This window comes from Perognathus longimembris, chromosome 5, assembly GCF_023159225.1.
Source record: "Perognathus longimembris pacificus isolate PPM17 chromosome 5, ASM2315922v1, whole genome shotgun sequence".
Taxonomy (NCBI): Eukaryota; Metazoa; Chordata; class Mammalia; order Rodentia; family Heteromyidae; genus Perognathus; species Perognathus longimembris.
The window spans coordinates 37,359,279-37,382,536 of NC_063165.1; the positions used below are offsets into that span (position 1 = coordinate 37,359,279).

The 23,258-nt window shown below is 37.1% G+C and overlaps 1 protein-coding gene across 2 annotated transcripts in view; it reads right to left on the reverse strand.

The window, feature by feature from the left end:
• Positions 1-442: 442 nt before the first annotated feature.
• Positions 443-23,258, reverse strand: part of Ift57 (intraflagellar transport 57) — a 55,518-nt gene continuing 32,702 nt past the window's right edge. The window contains exons 7-11 of one of the 2 annotated variants that reach the window (XM_048346563.1): positions 10,491-10,562; positions 9,177-9,308; positions 7,705-7,767; positions 1,821-1,887; positions 443-831 (exon numbers count right to left, since the gene is read on the reverse strand). In XM_048346563.1, the coding sequence (XP_048202520.1) occupies positions 653-831; positions 1,821-1,887; positions 7,705-7,767; positions 9,177-9,308; positions 10,491-10,562 (513 nt within the window). In that variant the 3' untranslated portion in view covers positions 443-652. The remainder of the gene's footprint in view (positions 832-1,820; positions 1,888-7,704; positions 7,768-9,176; positions 9,309-10,490; positions 10,563-23,258) is intronic. The other variant, XM_048346564.1, reaches the window with a different exon arrangement.

The following is a 23,258-nucleotide window of genomic DNA, read 5'->3' on the forward strand; positions in this document are numbered from 1 at the left end:
TTATTTCTCTGATGTAGAAATTTTAGTCTAGAAATTCCTCAGTAAGATGGGTAAGATACAGTCATCTACTCACTCACTAACTCAACTCCTTGTAGTAGGAGTTCTTTTACTTGAAGTATGTTGTCTGCATTCTATGGGAAGAGGTTGACCTTCACATGCCTGGTCACAGTTCTTCCTCCAAAATGGCTCCACTGCATGGCCAATAGCACAGAAAAGGGTAGGATCATGGAGGCGCATATATTCCTTTCCTACCACCACTTTGTCTCCTTCCCCCCTCAAGAAACAGTTATAGTCAATGAAGAAGGCAACCAGCCCTAAGTCAATAGTCCAGCCATATCATCTTATGTAAGCAAAGAATGCTAAACAAATAAACAAAAAACAAACCAAGCTGCTAGGCAGGAGTTTTAACATAGGTAAGTAGACAATGAAAGCTTCTTGAAAGGTGAGAAAATTTTAATTACTTTATTACAGATTATATTCAATGTTGAGGTTTACCATTATAATCATCATGATATAATATTGTGTATACATATGCAAAAATTACCCATTGAACATACTTTTAGAGGTGTAATTGTATTTGGAAATCAAAGCAACATGAAAAATAATTTGATATAAAAAAACAAATAATGAGAAGCATGAAAAGTGGTATGCTTTAATAAGGGCCGATTGCTGATTCTGGAATAACTGTCGCATGCATGTCCCGTGTCATATTGGACTTCTCCTTCAGTTTTGATTGGAGTAACGTGTGTTCCACAACACCAATCCTAATATCCATCTGAACAGTTTCTTGTTTCAATTTTGTCAAGCTCTGCTTAATCTTCACCAAAGGAGCTGTACAATAAAAATAGCACAGAATAAAAATGCTCATTTGGGGTATTAGTTTATTATAGAACTGTATGACATTTTCCTCACTTCGTCTTAAACCAGAAATAGGGTTAAAAAGACAGCCAACAAGGCACTGACATTCACAGGCTTTTTTGCAGCATTTTAAACACCTGTAATTTTTAGGATGGGAAATGATTCAGTATTAGATATACAGTGGTTGAACTTTCTAAGTTTTCTAGAGGAACCAGAGCTACTAAGTGGGTATTTAAGGATATGTGTGAAAGGGTTTAATGGGCTTGTTGTTTGTCTACAGGAAGAGAAGACAGAAAGGAGAAGAGAGAAGAGGAAAGCACCTTTGTGATAAAGATAATATGCTCCAAAAAAGCTCCTTTAAGATCAGTCTGTACATACCACTAAAGCTCTAGAAAGTCTGTATGTATGCAAAATCCTTAGTCAATAACAACTATCCCACATCAAAGTACAAAGCTCACAAGTACTGAATGACAAGTCTTCTGGAAAGGAGTGAAACAAACAAACCACCCCCTATAGGTCACTAAGTCATGGATGTAATGTCATTTGGTCAAATTCTAAATGTCCCTCTGTACATTAGATGCTTAAAAAACGAAGCCATTTTGATTTAAAAAAACACCCCAGAACGAAGTATATTTTTAAATTGGAAGAACAAAGCACAGAGTTAAATATTTCCCCTTATCTTTGAATTAATATGGCTTGAATTTAGTAAACCTAAATTACAGTCAACACATTTCTACTCTTTTCAAGTGGCGAGTAAGGAAAAGAGTACATGGATTACCAGACATGATTTTTGCACCATGATTTTGCACCATTTTGCATGTATCTCTCTTGAAACAAGTAGCCAATAGTTTGACCAAAAAAAGCAGATTCTTGTATCTATTAACACACTACTTAGGTAGCTTCTTAAGGAGTCAGCTTTCTGTTGCTCACTGTTTTTCCCCTTAAAACAAGCATATACTTACCGCCATCAGTCATACTGCTGCCCTTTTCTTCCATTTCTTGTTTAACTTTTTCTAATTCTTCTGTAACCTTTCATTGAAAAAAGTTTGCATGAGTAATGAATTTTCATAAACTTTCAAAATTTTTGAGTGACGTTCTGAGAAAAATTCATTCATATGTGAAAAAAGATGCCAAAATATGCCAAAAAGTGAAATAAAACATTAGGGACATTCTGGACATAATTCAAATAATATGAAGTATGCAGATACACAAAATGTTTCATATTTTGAGAATGCTCATTTTGTAAAACCTGACCACATCACCTTCACATTAGCTTTACCATACTGTGACATTACAGAATAGAAACCAAGTTGTTTTAAGCACTAAGTCCTCAAAGCATGCATTTATCTCAGAGCATTTACACTTACATTTTATTTTCTAAACTATTAGTTATTAATTAATAAAATGGTATAAGCACCAGAACGAATCATTTATTTTCCTCTTGTGCATGTGTGTGTGTGTCTGTGTGTGTGTGTGGTAGCACTAGGGCCTAACTCAGGGCCTTGCACTTTTGAACTCAGCTCTATTTATTTATTTATTTATTTTTATTGGTTGTGGGGCTTGAACTGTGAGCTTGGGTGCTGTCCCTTAGCTCTTCATCTCAAGGCTAATGTTCTACCATGTTAAGCCACAGCACCACTTCTGGTTTTCTGGTAGTTAATTGGAGAAAAGAGTCTCACAGACTCTCCTGCCCAGACTGGCTCTGAATTGCGATCTTCAGATCTCAGCCTCCTGAATAGCTAGGATTTCAGGCGCTAGTCACCTGAGCCTGGCCAGCTTGTTTTGCCCAAGGATAGAGCAATTCTCTAGCCACACGGTAGACTTTTCTGTCAATACTGCTGTGAAACTTTTTAATGGTAAGAAAATAATGCATAAGATTCTTAATATTTATTATTTTTAACTCATCAGAGACCAACAGGTTATCAGGGAAAGGTACTTAAAACCCGGAGCCACATTGTACTCTGAAATGAACCATTTTTGTCATTCATCTACTCAAGAACTGATTGAATACGTTCTACTTGTTGGGTGCTATTTTTATTTTCTTATTCTTTCTTTATATTTTTGTGTACTTCTTTTCTTGTTTTCTTTTATTCTCAGATCTCAGCCTCTTGAGTATCTAGGATTCCAGGCTTAAGCCACCAATGCCTGCCTCAAAATACCTTTCTTAATAGTATAATTTGAGAGACTGTCATCTATTCCTCTCTAGGATATAAATAACATGTTTATGTCATATGGCTATCTATAAAAATACTCTAGTAGCTAGGCTCATGACTGTAATCCTAGCTGCTCGCAGGAGGCTGAGACCTAAGGATCATGGTTCAAAGCCAGCCTCGGCAGGAAAGTCCATGAGGCCCCTATGTCTAATTAACCACCCAAATGATAGAAGTAGAACTATGGCTCAAGTGGTAGAGTATTAGCCTTGAGCACAAAAAAAGTGGGAGAAGAGGGCTTAAGTACAACATAGAGACCCTGAGTTCAAGCCCCAGGACTGGCACACATGCATGCACACACACACACACACACACACACACACACACTCTCTCTCTCATACACACACACACACACACATCCTATTGCTTTACTAGAATGATGAATTTGAAGAGACATAGCATGCTGTTTTAATTGTTCCAGATATAGCTGCATGCAATGTTGAGATTATAATACTGTAGCCTTTATTGGCACAATTCTAAGCTAGTATAATAATAGGTTAGAAAATATAATCTTTAAAAAGTTGAAATTTTTCATATAATCTAGAACTAAAGCATAATTATGGTAACTTAGTAAGCTTTACTTTTTTTTATCATACTGGTGAGTAAAATCTTCCTAGGGAATAAAGTGCTCATCCAAGTAAAGCAAATTAATTTCTTTCAGGCACCTGAAACATTGCAACTGGGGATAACTACCTACTGCAAAAGAACTAAATGGATCCCTGGACTGTCTTCAAGTGTTAATTTACCTAACATAAGTGAACGCTTTAACTCTATGTAACATTTTATTTGCCTAGAAGCACTACAAGATTAGAGTCTAAATATTTCTAATTTTATATTTTGAGTATTTTAAAATAATTCCTCAAATAATCTCCATAAAACAATCTTGCGCAACCTAGCTTGAGCTTGCTGTGCTCTTTAATGGTAGATTTTCCTTGCTTTGCCACTTTACACGTGTGTGTGTATGTGTGTGTGTGTGTGTGTGTTCATTCAGTTCTTTGTTGGAGATGCCAAGAACCTGAGATTTTCACCTTTGTAACAACTCACCCACCTGTAACACACTTGGTAAGCCCACTGGGAGGCAAGACCCCTGCCCAGTATGTCTGTGCACTTCACGTGACTTGCTCTTCACTCCAATCCCTCTCCATCCTAGCCCCAATTGTGGTCCTTTCTGTGGGTCTATACTACTAGTAAGAAATCTTGTTAGTTTTATATCCTCTCTTGCTGTACCCCAGTAATTTGGGCTTCTTCTCGATCTGTTTTCTGACTCCTCATGAGACCTATATTTCTGCAGTGGCTGATCAATTCCTTCCCCAGAACAGTTTGTGTTTTTCTCAGTATCTCTGGAGCCATGTTCCCCCAGGTTCCTGTGCTGGCTACCATGGCCTTCCTAATGCTAGCAGCTGAGTATCCCCCAACTGAGTCATATGAAATAGCATCCAGAGGGCACCAGTCAGGGCCCACAAGTGATGTACACTGGTTTGCAATAGGGGGTTCTACCCCTATTGTTGGTTAGAGACAATCAACTTCTACTAAGGGGGCCGAGGAGTTTAGCTCTGAGTCCCCAGGTCTTGGGTCTTCCCAAAAGTATGCCTGATAAATCACCAGGGCCCACTACAGATTAACAACAAGGACTCCATCTCTCTTTCTGGAGCTGCCCTGCACTCCAGAGGCACCTGTAGTTAGTAGTGGTGGTTCCACATTCCCACCTCCCCTCCTAGGTTTAAAAAAATAGCTAGCTCCTGTTTCCTTCCCTCAGATAAGGGAGGAATCAGCTCCATTCCTTTAGAATCTCAACTTGGCAGCATCATAAGGCACTGGGACTGCTCTGATCCTGATAACCTGAAAATAATGCTTTGTTTTTTATGGTAATGTAGCTGGCCCCAACATCTGCTGAGGAACCAAGAGAAGAGTCCAGTAAATATAAGTTTAAATTTTAATAACATCTTACAATTAGGTCACTTTTGTAAGAAAAAAGTGAAGTAGATTAATGCTCAGGTCTACATACAGGCTATTATGGCACAGTACCCGGACCTCACCCTCTGTGAGGAGACCCTTAGGTCAGGAAAAGGAAAAACCAAAGGAGATAGAACAAACAATGTTCTTCACTCCCTTCTGGGAGGGTGGCCCATCTCTAGAAGAGCATTGGCCTCTCCCATATCAGAAAGCTCCCGAGTGCTAGTCCTGTTTAATCCAGGAGTGGGGAGCCCCCTATTCACAGGCACTAGTAGCTCTACTACAGCCCCAAGAGGTGGTGGAGCCAAAGGGCCTGGAGTTCACACCCCCCTCTCAGCGGTTGACATCCAAGGGTCCAAGGACATCTTAAGCAAGTATTCAGAAGACCTAGACAGACTTGTGTGGGATCCCAAGTCCTCATGCTAACCTTTGATTTGTCCTGGAGGGATAGTCAGTTCATCCTGGCAAACTGCTCCATCCTCATAAGAAAATTCTCATAGCCACAAAGAGAGAAAGGTAAGCAAGGCATTTGCTAGGGACTTGGCACCTTATCCTTTCATCAGCCTCATGCATTTGATAGAAGCTTCAAAGCTTCCATTGGGTCCACAGAGGATAAAACCCAGTTATACTGGATATTGCCTTCTTGGTGTAACAATTGAGAGGTGGAGGAGGAAAAAGCTACAGGATAAGGAGAAAAGGAGAGCCAGAGTTAAGACAGTCTTGGATAGGAAAGCCCAAATATTCATGTTTGGGAAAGCCCAAAGAAGCTCCAGGATGTGCCAGAGGGAAAAACATGGCAATCCTGGAAAGTCCAGGTGACAATGCTCAGTACCCACTTCCTAATCCTTGTTCCTGTTCTCAAATGGGAGAAAAAGCAGAGCATTGGAGACTTGACTATTGCCCCTTGCATTGAGGAAGGTGGCCAGCCAAGACTCTAGCCCAAAATGACACACTCAGAATTGGACTGAGTCCTGGGGACACCCTCGACAGCTCCTGCAGTGACTCTCTGTCACCTATGAGGAACCTCAAATAACCATGACATCCTGGGTTGGAAAATTTCATTCCTTTTGCATATAGGGACACTTTATCTTTCTCTACTCCCTTATTTGAGGAAGTTCTCTTTCCTCCCTCCTATACTATGATGGTAATTAAGGTCAAAGGTTAAAAATAAAAGATCTATGATTTCACTCCTTACTTGCCTTGCCAAATTGGAGATCAAGCATTCTCACATAAATTCCTCATCACAAAGGGTCAAGACATAATGAACTAGTGATGCTAACAAACCTTTGTCAGTCTGATTGACAAGCCTCTTGTGAACTCAGACCAAATGGTTCTCCTTCACAGAAGGAAGAAGTTAGGAACTACATGGGGGCCAAAAAGTCAGGATTTCTGTATTTAGCCAGGAGGGAGTCAGGAGTTAGCAAAAGTTATTATTTTTTTTTAAAAGCAAGTAAGGCATTTGCTAGGTTTGGATCACTGCAAAGCATTCAAGTGAGGATGAATTTCTTTTCCAAAGTTGTACACGGTATGGCCAGGGCTTTGAGAATTAACTACCACCTGCATTCTGTTTGGAGGCCTTAAGCATCTGGGAAGGTACAAAGAGCCAATGAAACCTTAAAGAGAATGTTGGCTAAACTGTGATGATCAGAGACCTCAGGAAACAGACTCATTTTCTTGGAATCCTAGCATTTGGAGAATGTAAGGATGGTCGGCTGATCTTAGGATAAGGAGAGATCATGACTTGGCAGGTTTCTGGAAGGGTTCTGTGTCTGTCCAAGGTTGCCATCCCACTGTTTTAAGAATATGGATGAGATGCAACACATGTGCATGAAGCCCATACAGAGGAATTTGTTGTGTAAAGGTCAGGCTGCTCCTAGAAAGGTGAAATTTTCTTAGTTATGTGTTTGCTCTTCAGTCACCTAGCTTGAGCTTACCACTACCCTTAATGGTATCCTTGTTATCTCTCTGTTAAATTACTAAAAAGTAAAAGGCTTAATTATTTAATAACAAAACAGTAAAGTGTGTAAAAAATGATAGTAGATTAGAATTAAATGTAGTCCTGCATTTAATCCCAAATTGACTTCTGACCTTGTTGCAAAGGGCTTTTTTTTTTTTCATTTTTAAAAGTGTGGGTATTTTGTGTGTGCATGTATGTGTGTTTTCCAATCAGCTTTTCAGTGTAAACAGAATGTACTATTTCTTGCAAGATCATGACAATAAATGCAATGCATATACTTTCTAGAATATGCAGATTGTAGGCCACTCTCAATGATAGACAAATATATACCCTGGATCACATACAAATATTGAATAACAGTACCTACAAATAAACCTTGCATCTTGCAGACTTACATTAAAATTTACCATATACTCCTCAGTCAGTGCTTTAGTCTTCTACGTACTAATTATTTACACATAAAAATTAAAGAATATTATCAATACACTAATAATATGAACAAGATTTATGTTGAATTTAATATAGCAACTTTAGGCATATTAAGGAAGCAAGAAAAGGATAAATAATTGATTCTTTGAGAGGAAACCTAGGGTATTTCTCCTACAGAAGATGACTTGAAGCCAAAGGAAGCAATTATTGAAGTAAGCAGTATTTAGTCATCTGATGGCTCTGACCAGCTGAGCCCAGCTGACAGGTGAGAAGCACAGCAAGACTGCTAGTGTGTACCTCAGACAGGAGTCTGGTCCTTTCAGTTACTCCACCATTTCCCTGCTGGTATCGCTCCTTTGCCTGAGGGGGAAAAACATTTTGCTTAATGACAAGTCTAAAACAGAAGGAGATTACTTAAATATGACCCCCTTGTGTTCACAATTTCTGCATATATATCATTTTATGACAACCCTCATCCTTGTTTGTGAATACATTTATGACACTGCCATTTAAATATAGCCATTTCATGTCTCTAATAGGCACCCTGTATTTATTTAACTAAAGCACTATAAAATGATGAACTGCTTTAACCTTCACATGCTGACTATAAACTAGCATGGGCATGGCTCACAATAAAAACTGTCCTCAGTCATTTCTAAACACTTTAGCACAGAGGCTCTTGGTCAGTCTAATTTGCATGCTATGCAGAGAAAATTAGTTCTATAAAGAAAAAAAATCAATCAAAGTAGAGCATCAAGCTCAGCAATTAATAAGGATTAACAAAGAGTATGACAGTATAATCAACTGGAATATGTTCTTGGAAACTAACCTAATAATAAATTATTCAATATTAATGTTAGACAGATGCATGATGGCGATAATTAGAGAATTTTATGGCACTTTTAAAGTAAAAGTACATAAGTGAATGTGTATATGAGGGAATATGAGGGAATAAGTTAAACAGATAATATAATAAGAATTTCTACTTGGTCTTTGAGAACATCTGATGTACAGAAGTTATCTAAAAAATTATTAATTTTTTTCTCTTCCTAATTTTGTTTGCTGGAAAAAAAATCTGCCATCCTGTGGTATTTATGAGCAATGTTACTAGCCTTCCTTAATCTCAGGAAATGGGCATAAATCCCCAAGAAAGCTATTTGATCCCTGGTGCTGAGAGAAAGAAGTGCTGCTTTCAGAGGCAAGCAGTTCTATTTTTTTTGGCTCAAGTTCTCCAACTTTGGAAGGATGAAAAGGTTGAATTTTTTTTATTATTTTATTAAGTAAACTGCTTGTCACTGCACCTGTCTTGTTTTCAGGTTCATAATTATGTAACTGTGTGTAAATTACTATTCCAAGGATCAACTTTTCTCGGACACATTCATCCTCCCACTCCTACAGTAAATCAATACCAGACATGGAAGCAAAACAAGCGGTCCTGACACCGTGGCTGTTCCTGCTCTAAGTTATATTCCCTAGAAACATATATGTTCATTAATTTAAAACAAATGAAGAAAGGTATTAAAGAAATAGAGGTTAATGATTCCTACTATATATAAAATGGATATAAATTCTATTACCTTATTGGCTTCCTAGAAGAGAAAGAACTAATGTGTTTGTGAAAAGCATTACAAAATTCTTAATGAAAAGTGTTATGTCAGGTATAGGGTCAGGTACAGGAATGAATCCTTGGAAATCATTCCTTTTTTTAAGATTATATTTTCATTATCTTTAAGTAGTTGTACAAAGAGGTAAATTATTCTTCAAATTACCTCACTCAGCTGGGCTTGGGCTCCACGGTATTCTTGAACAAAGTGCTCAAGTTGATTGTTGATGTACTTTTCTCGGCTGCCAATCTTTTCCAGAGTCCTACTAATTTCGTTATGGAGTTTGTCCAAGAAACCCTAGAAATCCCAAGGAATTTCTTTTTTTTAAAGAACCCAGATACACTTAAGAAGTTAATGCTTTAACCTATCCCATAAGCATTCAAACAGACATGAAAAAGAATAGAATATTTGAAATTTTAATAGCAAAACAAAACAAACAAAAAAACAACAACAGACTCTCTTCCCTTTCCCATGGGATCTGAGGCTGGTCTTGGTGGTGGTAAAAGAGGGAAAGTGATACTGACACTAGCTCACACACTGCACTGCAGTCTAGCATAACATGTGGGCTCATTTCAAACAGGATTGAATGGGAAAAAATACAGTATATGATGAGAAATAGCTCAGTCACACTTCCCAGAATTGTAAAATAAAGAGGAAAAAATTTCAGATGTAATGGTTATGCTCCTGTAATCGTAGAACTTGGCTGATGGTATGGGAATCACAAGTCTGAGGCCAGCCTGGACTTTCACCTTGAAATTGTCTTGAAGCAAAATAAAGAAAATCCAAACTAAACAAAACTAAATGTGGTAGGATTAGCTAATTCATTGGTCTTTACATGTATCTAAATTTTACCTACTTGAAAGTCAAAGTAGGTAGGGAATTATAAGACTTGTCTACAATGAAAATGAAAGTCAATGGAATAGTCTAGCAGAGAAGTAGAGTCCTACACTGAGAGCTCTGGGCTGAGACACAGAGGTTCTCATGAAGATTTTTTTTTTTTGGTGGCATCCTCTTAAAGAGCTGATTTCCAGAATGGCAGCAAGCAAGGAAAGCTTGAATACAAGACCTTGCTGGCCTGGAGTTCTATTATAACCCAGACATTAGAGGAAAGTATTGAAATATCTCTAAAGTATTAGACATACATATATATATGTCAAATATGTATAATCCTATATGTATAATGTATCATATGTTACACATAACACACATTTTATGCATATTTTACATGTTATACTATATAAAAATAATATATCATAATATATCATAACATAGGTATGTAGAATATTTAAAAATATAGCTTTTATGAGTTACCTTTCTCTAGCTGGTTTAAGTACTAATGGCATGGAAATGCAAAATGGTATATCAATTAATAAGCTCCACAAAACTATGGGTTTTTCTTTTCCCCTTGCATCTTCTCTCATAATCAGTGTTCCATAGATACGCAAATCCACTTTGATGCATCTGAAATAAGTCACCTACCTTGGTCTCCTTTAGAGCAGATTCAATTCCACTTTTGTGTTGGTGCATTTGGTCAATATGGATTCTCCAGTCCTATTGGCAGAAAAGTACACAGGAATAAAGTAAAATAGATTTTCTTTTGCTTTGTTTTTATGAAACTGTGTCCTGTATCTTTGTTGCTTTGCTTGCTACCCTACCCCAGGTGTCAGAGTCCTATATATAGCTTGCAATCAGATTATAAAGAAAAATGTGTAGAGTATTTTAGGATAAAAGGTTCCAAATAAATGTAAATTATTTTATGTGTTCACAGAGTGATGTCTGATCATTTGAATACAGATTATTCCTGCACTGCTGGTGGTTAATATTTATGACGACCCATCAAAATGAAAAAGATCTAATTACTAGAAAAGAAATACTTGTTTAAGCAGTAGCAATTATGTTTGCCAGAAGCAACTCTCAAGTCTCTTCTCTCTTCTCAAATATCATATATCAGATCAGTTTGTCATTTGGAATTAAAGTAGGACTCTCTTATTTAGTACAATTTGTGAACTTCTTCCATAATGAAGGAAGTTTATAATGGTTGTTAGAGTTTATATATTTGTTAATACTACTACTACTAGACTGATTTGAAGTTTAAGCCATCAATTTAATACCCTTTAAATAGCTTCAAGATATTTCAGTTTATATTACTATAAGTAAAAATTTTATGACTTCAGAAATACCCATCATATAAAAGAAATATAAGTTGCAGTGAATGATGGAACTATTTCTTGGTCCCTCATGCTTGAATTCTTTGATGCTTACTCCATCTTGTACCTTCACACTATTTTTTCCAGAGAGAAATACTTTGTATAGAAAAATACCCACTTCTTAACTTGAAAACATGCCATTTACTGACTATAGGGTAAATAAGACCCTTGGGTACTCCATATATCAATTATAAGACTATAAGGCTTATTATAGGTACAAAGAACTTAAAAAAGCATCTAATCTCACTTTTGTCATTTTACAGAAAGTGAACAGTGGCCTGGTGATAGAAAGAAGCACACTCAAGGATATATAGACAGTAATATACTTGAAACAGAAGCAATACATACCAATTTCCTTTCTCTCTCTCTTTCTGTCTCTCTCTCTCTCTCTGTCTCTCTCTCTCTGTCTCTCTCTGGCTCTCTCCAATTTAGAGTTATAAAAGGGCAGTTGAAGGCTGGATGAAGTGGTTCAAGTGTGTAATCCTAGCCACTTGGGAATTGGAGATTTGGAGGCCAGCCTGGATAAAAAGTTAGTGAGACACTATCTCAATCAATAGCTACGTGTGGTGGTGGGAACTTGTCATCCTAGCTTTGTGGGAAGCATACAATAGGATTGAGGTCCAGGCCATCCTGAGCAGAAATGCAAGCCTCTTTCCTCAAAATAACTAAAGGAAAAAAGGGGTAGGGGTATGGCTCAAATGTCAGAGTACCTACATAGGAAGTTTGAGGCCCTGAGTTCAACCTCTGGTACCACCAAGAGAAATTTTAAAAAGAAAGACTATAAAGGGCAATGCACGATTAAATACTAGTGAGGTTGTTAGCATAAACAAATCACTTCCTTTGTCCATACGTTTCTGTCATGTGAGGCATATATACCTAAAGCTAGATAAATATTCTGGATATCATCTGCTTATCCATTAAACAATTATCTAGGGTAACGTTTTCATTTTCCAGGGAAAGGGGCTTCTCACCAACCATTGTGAGGACAAGACAGACTTGACAAAAAAACAAGGCTGTTCCAATGCACACAGTCAATAGTGGAAAATAGGGAGGAGAAGCCAGTGGCTAGTCCTCCACAAATCAATCAAATGTGGCTCAAAATGGAAACATTTTAACCCAAGGAAGCATCTTCATGAAAGAAGGTGAACCTAGTAAGTATCATTATTACCTTAGTGACCAAGTATCCATTCTTCCTAGTCTCAAAAAGAATTTCAGAGGACTTAATAAAAACAAAGATCAAGTGTTTATATGTCTTTTCATTATTCCTATCAGTTTCTCTGTCTTTGACTCCTTTTCTCTAAATATATGCATATAGAAACACACACGTGTAAATACTTTTATATAGCACACAGATAGATTTTCGCCAATTGTAACTGGATGCATTTAAAGTAACTACTCTCTTCTGTATTACACATTTTTGCATAGACTGACATAAAAGACATTTTTGAGAGAAGCAAACACACCTGCCTCATCTATATATGACTGTGATAATGTACAAAGTCCCTGGAGGAGCTAGAATCTCTGTAGAACCTTGAAACATGAGTAGAAGTTAAACAGGACTAAAATGAAGAAGAGAAGAAAGAAATTTTAGGCTGAAGGAGTAATATAAAGGAGGAAAACACACAGGAAGAAGACTTAAATGAGATCACTATTTGTCACTTAGTACAAAAATCAATTTGTAGTGGATCAAAGTCCTTAATGTTAGACCTGAACTTTGGAACCACTGGAGGAAAATAGAGGGAGAACACTTCAAGATATGGGCCTAGGCAGCAAATTTCTGAATAGGATACCAATAGCTCAGGATATTGCAAGAACTGGTAAGTGGGATTGCATCGAAGTAGAAAGCTTTTGCACAGCAAAGAAAACAATTACCTGAGTGAAGAAGAGACAGTCCAAAGAGTGGGAGAATATGTCAGCTGTTCGTCTGACAGGGATTAATATCCAATAATATAAAGCCTCAAACACTTAAACCTCAAAATAACAAATAATCCGATTGATAAATGGGAAAAGGAACTGAATGGATATTTCTCAAAGAAATACAAATAGCCAATGAATACATGAAAAACATGTTCCACATCTTCAGTTATCAGAGAAATGCAAATCTCAGATTCCACCTTACGTTAGTCAGAATGGTTATTATCAAGAAGACAAGAACAAATGCTCGTAAGAATGCAGGAAAAAAGAACCCTTAATGTACTGTCAGTGGGAATGTAAACTAGCCTCGTTCCTATGGCAATCAAAATGGAGTTTCCTACAAAAAAAGCTTAAATAGATCCACAGTACAGGCTACCTATATCACTTTTGGGTAAATATCTGAAGGAATCATAAGTTAGCATATAAAAGATGAATGTTCACCTACTAAAATCGTAATAAAAAAACAAGAGAAGGATTAGAAAAAGCAATGGAAGGGTGAATTGAATCAAAGTATTCAATATGTATGTGTGGAAATATCACAATGAACCCCTTTTGTGTAAGTAAAATCTCTGAATAAAAATAAACAGAATATTTGTTGTCTGATTTATTGAGTTACTCTTTGTGTATATTTGACTTTACATTGTGGACATGCCTCTGTGTGTCCATACATTAATACAGGGATTTGAATACTGGGTACTTTTATTTTGCATTCTTTCAAAATTTTGTAAATGTTCTACAAAGGGAATTTTATCACTTTCATTCCACTCATTAAAAAAAAGAAGAACATAGAGATGCCTAAGACACTCTTGAAATAAGTTTTAATATAGTTGGGAAGAACTATAAACAAATGTAATTGTGTATTTAAAAAACATGAATGTAAAGGCAAAATACATAGCTTTTGAAAAACTACAACTGAGATGGCTCAAAGCTTTATAAAGGTGCGTAGAAAACATAGGGAAGTAATGGGCTTTCATGATATGTAAGGACTTGAGAGACCTACCTGCATACCTGAAATAAATATTTAAAGTGACTAATGGTGACAACAACTCTAACAACTGGTGCACTTTTCTATAACTGATACATAACTTTACTTTTTGAATCACAAGGGTCAGAGGGAGGTAATATTACTCCTTCTTATCCATTTCTACCTTCTCTTGTAAGAAAGTTCTGAGGTTTGCTGTTTGTTGTGGTGAATATACTTCCCCGCAGCATCAACTATGTTATTCTCCCTAGTAGGGGAAGGATGATGCCAGGGCCATGCATAAGTTGCAAGAGGCATAATTCCACCAGCTCCTTCATCCTTTCTGTCAGCCTTACTAGAAAGGGAGCCTGTCTCATGCATGGCATTTTATTCTGTGCCAGGGAGTAAGAAATAGGAGACTCAACTAGAGTAAAGTTACAGCTGCTGCTGTAACACAAATTAGCAGACAAGCATCTTGAATGAGTTTCAGTGTGGATGGTGTGTTACCGTTATTGTAAGCCACTGTGATCTTTGGGGTTGTTTTTATGCAGAAAAGCTCTCTCTGTCTCTGTCTTTCTCTTTCTCCCTCTCTCCATATATATGCAATTCATACTGAGAAAAACTATAGATAGGCTAAACATAAAAGAAAAAAACAACACACCTCTTATCTTCAAAATGGAAAGAACTCCTCAACTGAGCCCTTTCTACATATTCCACTGCTTTTCTTAGAGATGAAATGGACCACTAAAGAGCTTATAAGGTAAACTAAGAGATCTTTTTGATACATATCAGACAGACCATGTGGGCTGCTGGAGTGTGCTGGTCACTTGTTCCCAAATGCTCTAGACAGTGAGTGGTCATTAAGCATTTCTCTTCTCTATTAAATACAAGTATTTCACCCAATATTGCATGTTTTCTCTGTCAATGGAACTCAAAATGAGGATGCAGTGTATTATTTCCTTAGACTTAAAAAAAATTTTTTTTCAGCAGTGCCTGGGATTGAACTCTGGGGTCTTGTGCATTCTAAGCCAAGTGTTCTGACACTCAGCTACATCTCAACTTCTTACATTTGCTGTTTTTCAAAATCCTCTCATAGAAAATCTCATGTATAATTCTCTCACTTGTGAGGGTACCTACAGTTCGTCTCCCCACTCCACATTCTTTAGCACTAAATTACATTCTACATCTCCTCTTTTTGGAAACTGGAGAGCTGTGATGAAGTATCTACAGATGGTTCACAGTAAGCCTTAGAATCAAAAACCTAGCTGCAGCTGTTAAGGTGACAGTCAGGAGTGCGTGGTTTCTAAGTTTCACTTCAGCTGAACGCCACCTGACTGGTTTCTTTTGTGTATGCAGATACAATTTTCTTTTTTTGATCTCCAAATCAATGTTTAAAGCTCCTCTCTAAAGCCACCAGAGAAAGAAATAAAAATCGCGAGCTAGGGACGGTAAATGGAATGTCTATTTCTGTGTGTTTCACCTATAAGTTGTAAAATGTCAAAAATTTGGTTTTGCTTTTTGTGTTCAATCAAGTTTGAGCTTCTCTATGTTGTGGAGGCAGAATGCTGAAGAATTCTTGATAGAATAAAGCAAAGAAAGGACCTTGCTGTGTGCTATATGCTGGCATGCTCGTTTAGGCTCAGGAAATCCCTTGCCACAATACAGCTGCAGCTCACAGTTCTGCTGTTGTTGTTTTTTTTTTTTTGTTGTTGTTGTTGTTGTTATTGTTGCTGTTGTTTTGTTTTGGCTTCTCTCCTGAAAAAGCAGAAGCTGTCCTCAAGGCTCTTGTGCATTTCGGACCACTTTCCCTTTAGCACTTTTTACATATTCCATTTTATTTTGTCCTGTCCTGTTCTATCCTTGCATCTTGTTTTTTGGGCAGAGAGTCTTACTAGCCCATAATGGCCTTGCACTTGCAATCTTCCTGCCTTGGCCTCCCAAGTGCTGGGCCAACCTTTCTCTTCTATTCTCTCTGCGACTCTCCAAGTTCTACTATAATTGCCAATGAAATCTTAAATAAATGCCATGTTCTATAGCTTTATTTTAGTGAATAAAAACTGTTTCTAATGCCCTTTATAGGCTCCATTGAAGATAGTGAATCCCATTTTTGTTATTTGGGCTTTTGATGCTGAAGTTTGTAGTAGTTTGTAGGAGCTCATGCTTTCTAGGTGGGCAATATATTGCATAAACTATGCCTTCAGCCCATTTTGATTTGGTTATTTTTGAGATCATCTGTCTCCTTAGGTAGACTTGGACTACAATTCTATGTATGCTTCTTGCTGTCACTGGGATGACAGATATATGCCAATGTGTCTAGAGTTTTCTGTGGAGATGGGGGTCTCTCAAACCTTCAAATTATGCTCCCCTCAATGTCAGCCTTCCAACAGCAAGGTAAGTCTACAGGTGTGAGTCATCATGCCTGGACTTAGCCTTTGTTGCAACTCAGAATTCACTTTCTCTAGGAACTTCCAAGGTCACACTAACATATTTGGACAAGATCTCCTATACTGGCGATCAACAGGTAGGGCAACAAACTGAGGTTCCTAGATATGTATACTGTCTTTGTCACTAAATGAATAGAAGACGAAAGCCCTTTTTCTCCTTTGCAGCCTTTCCATTACATCAAGAAGAGTCTTATTTTCCTACCTTTCACTTTAATTCTATAAGAAGAAAATTCTGTAACTTCCAATTTAAAGTTTACACATTAAATAAAGTGTTTATTTCTTGGTGGTTTAGCTAAAATATAGACACCAGAGAAGCTTGCTGCTTCTAATTTGCTACAGATGAACAATCCAGATAATCTTGCTAGCACTATCTGTAAAACAAGGATAAATAAGTTCCAACGAAGGATTTATGGGACTTTCCTACAAGTAATTTTTGTGATTTTTAGCACAGTTGGTGTGTGTGCATGTGTTAGTGATAGTTATTTTATCTAGCCAGAAACTTTTTATTTTATATAAAACGGTACCAAAATTGTCACATTCATCCTGAGATCTTTTTAAATCTGAGAACAAGAACATGGGATGTTTAGTGTGAGTCAGGTACTATGCTAACACATATAATTCTTGTAAAAATTGTTAAGATGAAGAAATCAAGACTTTTAATTAGCCTGCCTAAGCTTAAAGAGGTAAATCCATAGCACAGAAACTTGCAAGGACTGTATCATAACATTCTTTTCCTGATGAAATGCAGGAGGATAAAAAGTGAATATTTTGAAAGGATAATGGCTAAGGATAAATTCTATTTTATTTGTGCAACAGTTTGGATCTTATTATATCTTAATGGCCCCTGTGTTGGAGGCTTGTTTCCCTGAATGGCACTAGTGGGAGGTGGTGGAAAGTTTAAGTAAAGCATAGTAGAAGACTCATTGGTTGCAGCCACCAACCAATGGGAACACAAGGTCTTCTCTCAACAAGTCCCAGCCCTACAATGAGCTGTTTGCTCTGTTGTATCTGATCACTATGATGTGATGCTTTGCAATGGGCCCAAAGGAATTATCCAACTGTAAATTCCCAAACAAGATAAATCTTTTCTTTTCTGAGTTGATTATCTCAGTTTCCTGGTTCCATGATAGAAAACTAATGTTTTGTAACACTTGATTTTTAATAAGAATTTATATGGTAAATTAATGAAATGAATTAAAAACATTCTTAGGATAAAAGTACACAGTTAAAGATTTTCTCATAGGGCTGGGAATGTGGCTTAGCAGTAGAAAGCTTGCCTTAGGTTCTATTCCTCAGCACCACATAAATAGAAAAAAACCCTGAAGTGTCGCTGTGGCTCAAGTGGCAGAGTGCTAGCCTTGAGCAAAAAGAAGCCAGGGGCAGTACTCAGGCTCTGAGTTCAAGCCTTAGGATTGGCAAAAAAGAAAAAAAGAAGAGAGACTTCCTCATAAAGAAATGGTCAGACCCAAATGGCTTCATCAGTGAATTTTCCTCAACAATTAAGGAGGAAATACCAATCTTACACAAACTCTATGAAAGAATAAACAGTTTTCAAAACATATATAAATGGCTAATATGTGAAAAGTGCTCAACATTAGTAATTAACAGAGAAATGAAATTCAAAACTCATAGTAAGATACTGGGCCAATCAATTTCCCCTTACTGTAACTAATACCCGAGATAAATCAACTTACAAAGAGAAAGGTTTATTTTGGCTCAGTTTCAGAGGTCTCAGTATGTGGTCAGTTGACTTACTGATTCATTGCCTACAGTGAAGCAGAATAATCATGATGAGTGCCTGATAGAAAAAGGTACTCAGCTTGTGGGGGTAGCAAAAAGAAAATGAGGAATGGGCTGGGGTTAATTCCAATAGACTCTTTAAGAGCATGGCCTCTAATGATCTAACTTTCTCCCATTAACTTAACTCATAAAGGTAATACTACTTCCTAATAGTGTCACAGTAGAAAGCTTGCCTTAGGTTCTATTCCTCAGCACCACATAAATAGAAAAAAACCCTGAAGTGTCGCTGTGGCTCAAGTGGCAGAGTGCTAGCTGGAAACCATGCCTTGAACACATGGGCCTCTCGGTAGCATTTAGGGTCCAAACTATAGAAGACATTACAATTGCTATGACAAAAAAAAGACAATAATAACTGCCAATGAGGATCTAGCAACAATTGTGGACCTTCTCAACTCTTAGATGTTAGCCAGAAGCTTCATCTTCATCTCACTGTAGTTATGGACTTTCCGTTCCCTCAAATTGCCATCTTGGTTCTGAATACACATCTTTAAGCCACTCTCCAGGAAAAAAATCACAATTATGTACATATTCTTAGCACAATCAGCAGGTCCTATCCACAAAAGTGGCCAAAGACATGAGAGCTTAGTCTGTTTGAGTCCTTGGTTAAATTGTCTATGCACACATTTCTTTGGGGTGTATTATTGCTTTGCAAACACTTCAGCATCAATAAAACCTAGCTTTTGATTAAATAGATTTGTGCTGTTAAAAACTCCTCTGTGATTCTGCCCCTGAATTGTCTCTTCTGTGAGACCAAGAACCTGACATTTGTCTCCCATGATACCATGACCTATCAATATCATATGCAGAAATTCTAGTAGCAATGTATACATATGTTTGCTAAAAGACCCATAGAAGAATTTTCATAGCAGCCATATGCACAATAGTCCCAAACTGGAAACATGTCACACAAGCCCAAATCGAAGGTACCCAGTGAAGGATGAGACCTTGAGCAGCCTAGTTCTCTACCTAGAAGCTGTCTGCTGGGTACACTTTCTGCAGCTGGGCAGCATGTCAGTCCTTGCTTATGAGAGGATTTGGATAGCACATTTCTGTTTCAATCTCAAAGAGACATATTTGGTTATTAAAATTAAAATTGCATCTGTAGTGATAGAGAGGTAGAGCTACATGTGAGGTATAGTCCCAAAATAATCAGTCTCAAGGTTTCAATGTGGAATATTAATGCTCCTGGTGCATGTTCAAAAGCCCATGGATGGTGAGTGATAGAATGGACTTGCCAATTTGATTGCAGGACATCAGATCCAGTCAAGGGTTGGGGTTGTTGGTCTAGTAGAATGATGTGCTTATGGTAAGTTCACCATAGCTAGTTTTTCTGGAACTAGTCTATTATGCTTTCTGCAAGAATGTGAGGATATACTCCACACACAATGCCCCCTTCCCTTAATGACAGAATGCTATCTTCATTATCTTCTAATCATATTGGACAAACAGAATTGCATTTTCTTCTCATGGTCAGAATTTCCAGCTCAGTTGCCTAGCCACATTCTTATATTTATTTGTGTGCATGTGTGTGTAAGGGAGAGAAAAGGAGAAGAGAAATTTCCCATTCAATTAAATAACTTTGTCATGATATTGAATTACTTTCTTAATGAAAAATGCCCACAGGGTTGAAGGATAATTGCAGACTGTAGCTTTCCTGAATTTTTAAATGTGACATTTTTCTTTCATTGCCAGCAGCTTTGTTTTTTGTGTGGTATACCCTTTGTGATGAGAAAGAGCATGTGTTTTCTTCTTATGTGTTCAAAGAATTCAGCAGAATTAAGAAGAAGAGTAGAATATCCATGGTTTCACTTTCTGCAGTTTCATTTATCCATGGCCAATTGAAATTTGAAAATACTAAGTGGAAAATTCCATAAATAAATAATTCATGTTTCAAATGGAGTGCTGTTCTCAACAGTATGGAAAAATCTGTGCTGTCCTGCTTTGTGTTGCCTTAATGGGAATCATCTTTTGTTCAAAATAATTCCACTGCAAATGTGCAGTGACTTGCTGGTCACTTAGGGGTCCTCTAGTCACAGAGTTGCCACTTTGCTATCAGATCCTCTGTGTTCGGGGTGCAGTAGACCTAGTAGCTGAAGGCTCCATCATAATGCCTCCATCATTTGCTTAACTTGATTCACTTCTGTTTGCCTCATGACTATCTCATCATATAGACACAGTATCATCTCACACTATCAAGAAGAAGGAAGAGTACAGTACAGCAAAGTATTTTAAGAGAGAGCGATCACAGTACCTATGTTGCAGCGTGCAGTTGTAATTATTCTAACTTATTATAGCTACTATTATCAATTTCTTCCAATGCTTAATTTAGGAATCTAAGTTTCTCATTGGGATGTTGATATAGGAAAGACATTGTACTCATATACCAGGTTCAGTACCTACAGTGGTTCAGCCCCCACTATGGGTCTTTGAACAAGTAAAATACTTGGTGGATAAAGGGGAGAGCACTGTATTCATGTGTGTGGTGCATGTTATGGTGTATGTAGTAGTTTATTTGTTGTTGGAGGTTTGGCAACAATTGTGATTGCTAGAAATAAGTTTCTCCTGGGATATTCCCTTTTAGATATTTCTCTCACTACATAGAAAAACCACACAGTGTATATAATGGGCAAGCAAAGTTATCATAGCAACCACAGTATTCTTATACTGCCTTGCAATTAAGCTGAAACTGGAGAATTCTAATCTCTACATGTAATATCTTGCTAACCAATTACATTTCTAACATGTTTCTTTTATCAGTTACGAATGAGTTCTCATATGTTAACTCAGACCTATTGTTTATGCTTACTCTATTCATACTCCTTTTGTATTACCGCACAGATCTCAGAAATAGTTTCTAGGGTTTAGGAGTGACAAGCCCAGGGAAGATTCCTGGTAAGGCAGATAGCAATAGGTCAAGTTAGAAATCAGAATTAATTATTTCACAGAATGCCGAGTAAACACTGTGGAGAGAGGGATCACAACAGCCTTATCCAGCTACAAGAATTTACTAATCATAACCTGGATAGTCAACATCCCTACCTTACATACAAACAAGCAAAAAGAAACAGAATCATGCACTGCACATTTAAAAAGTCAAGAAACAGGGCTGGGAATATGGCCTAGCAGTAGAGTGCTTGCCTCGTATACATGAACCCTGGGTTTCATTCCTTAGCACCACAGATATAGAAAAGGCCAGAAGTGATGCTATAGCTCAAGTGGTAGAGTGGTAGCCTTGAGCAAAAAGAAGCCAAGGACAGTGCTCAAGGACAGTTCAGGCCCCAGGACTGGCAAAAAAAAAAAAAAAGTCAAGAAACATAAATCTTTACTTTGGCGTAGGGAAACAGTATCAATTGCAATGGCTTAGAGGAAAACCATGAGACTATGGTTTGTCCAAACATTATGAAATTCTAAATAAACCACAGTACTAGTGACAACTACTGTAATATGGTTGATTTGAAAAATGAGTCAAGCCAATAAAAAGTACACTTTATAAGACGGTCCATGTGACAAATGGTTTCTGCTTCAATTCATCTTTTATATTGAGCAATTCAAGGGAAACATTAAATCATATATTGCAATAATGAAATATTTAGGCAGTCTAGACATATTAATTATAATCAATATGTATTAATTCACTGCTCTCAATCAAAAATGTCTATTTGAGGTATCTCAGCAATGAGGCATTAGTTATTTGCCTCTGCAATATTTATAAAACATTCAGCCTTTATTGGTTATTTCCTTAAAATCTGCTACCAGTGTGGAGGCTCTTTAGTTACAGCTAATGCTAATTTCCAGAGCAAAAATACTTTTATTTTAACTCGTGATAAATGGAGCCTTTCTTCATCCAGTTTATACATTTATCATAGAGTAAACACAAAGGAAGGCACCATCAACTATCTTAAGACAAAGAATATCCTCAAATGTTTAACAAGACTTGAACAGAAAGCAATTCAAAATCTCCTCCAGTTGCTTAAAGATGGCTGGGTTTTTCTCTGCTCCTTTGCTGTATTTTTGCAGTATTAATTTTGAGCACAATATTCTCTCCCACAGCCCTGATAACTACCTATGACCCACACACAACAAAACAAAACAGAAAAGGGCTGACCTTGCAAATACAACTTCCCACCCACAAAATATCATCTCATTTAAAATAACAACAGCCCCAAAGCATACTTTGTCTCTGTCTCCTTTAAATCTTGCTGTAAAACTGTAAAAGTCCATCAGTGAGTATTTTCCTTCATTCTAGATGATGTGGCAGTTGAGTAATCAGGCAGGCTGCTCTAAAAATGTATGTGTGCCTAGTTAATTTAGGCAGTTTATTTTGATAGCATTCACCTCTTTTTGATTATAGCAGGTGTTTCAAGGATAAATTTACTGAAAATTGTATTTTGTTTAAACAACAGCGGCATGTACATTTATGGCCTTGCTATATTAAAAAGCATTTATTGTCTGGCAGCAATAGATACAATTATAAACATTTGTGACAGTAATTGGAGCTATTACTCCTGCATGGAGCCTCACAGAGACCAACTTATTGCCACCTGCATTTACATTTGTTACTGTAATTGTAAAAGCTGATTTTTTTATTTGGAACCTTATTTTTCTTTATGTGAATATTTTTTTAACAGAAGGTCTTCCAGAAAATCTATAAGAATTATAAATGAAGTCTTCTCTATTATTCAAACACCAGGCAGAATCTCATTTTAATAATCATTACATATATAAAATATATCCTTGCATCCCAGCCCACAGAATACATTATGCTTCTTGGCTCGTGGATGCAAGAATTCTATTAATACACCTATCTAACAACCAGTGTATAGGTCTTAAGAAATGCTCGTTATTACCAAGTATAACTTAGAAATTCCTGCAGGTCAGAAATATTTAGAAAAGACATCTTATTAATATCCTCTTAGACAGC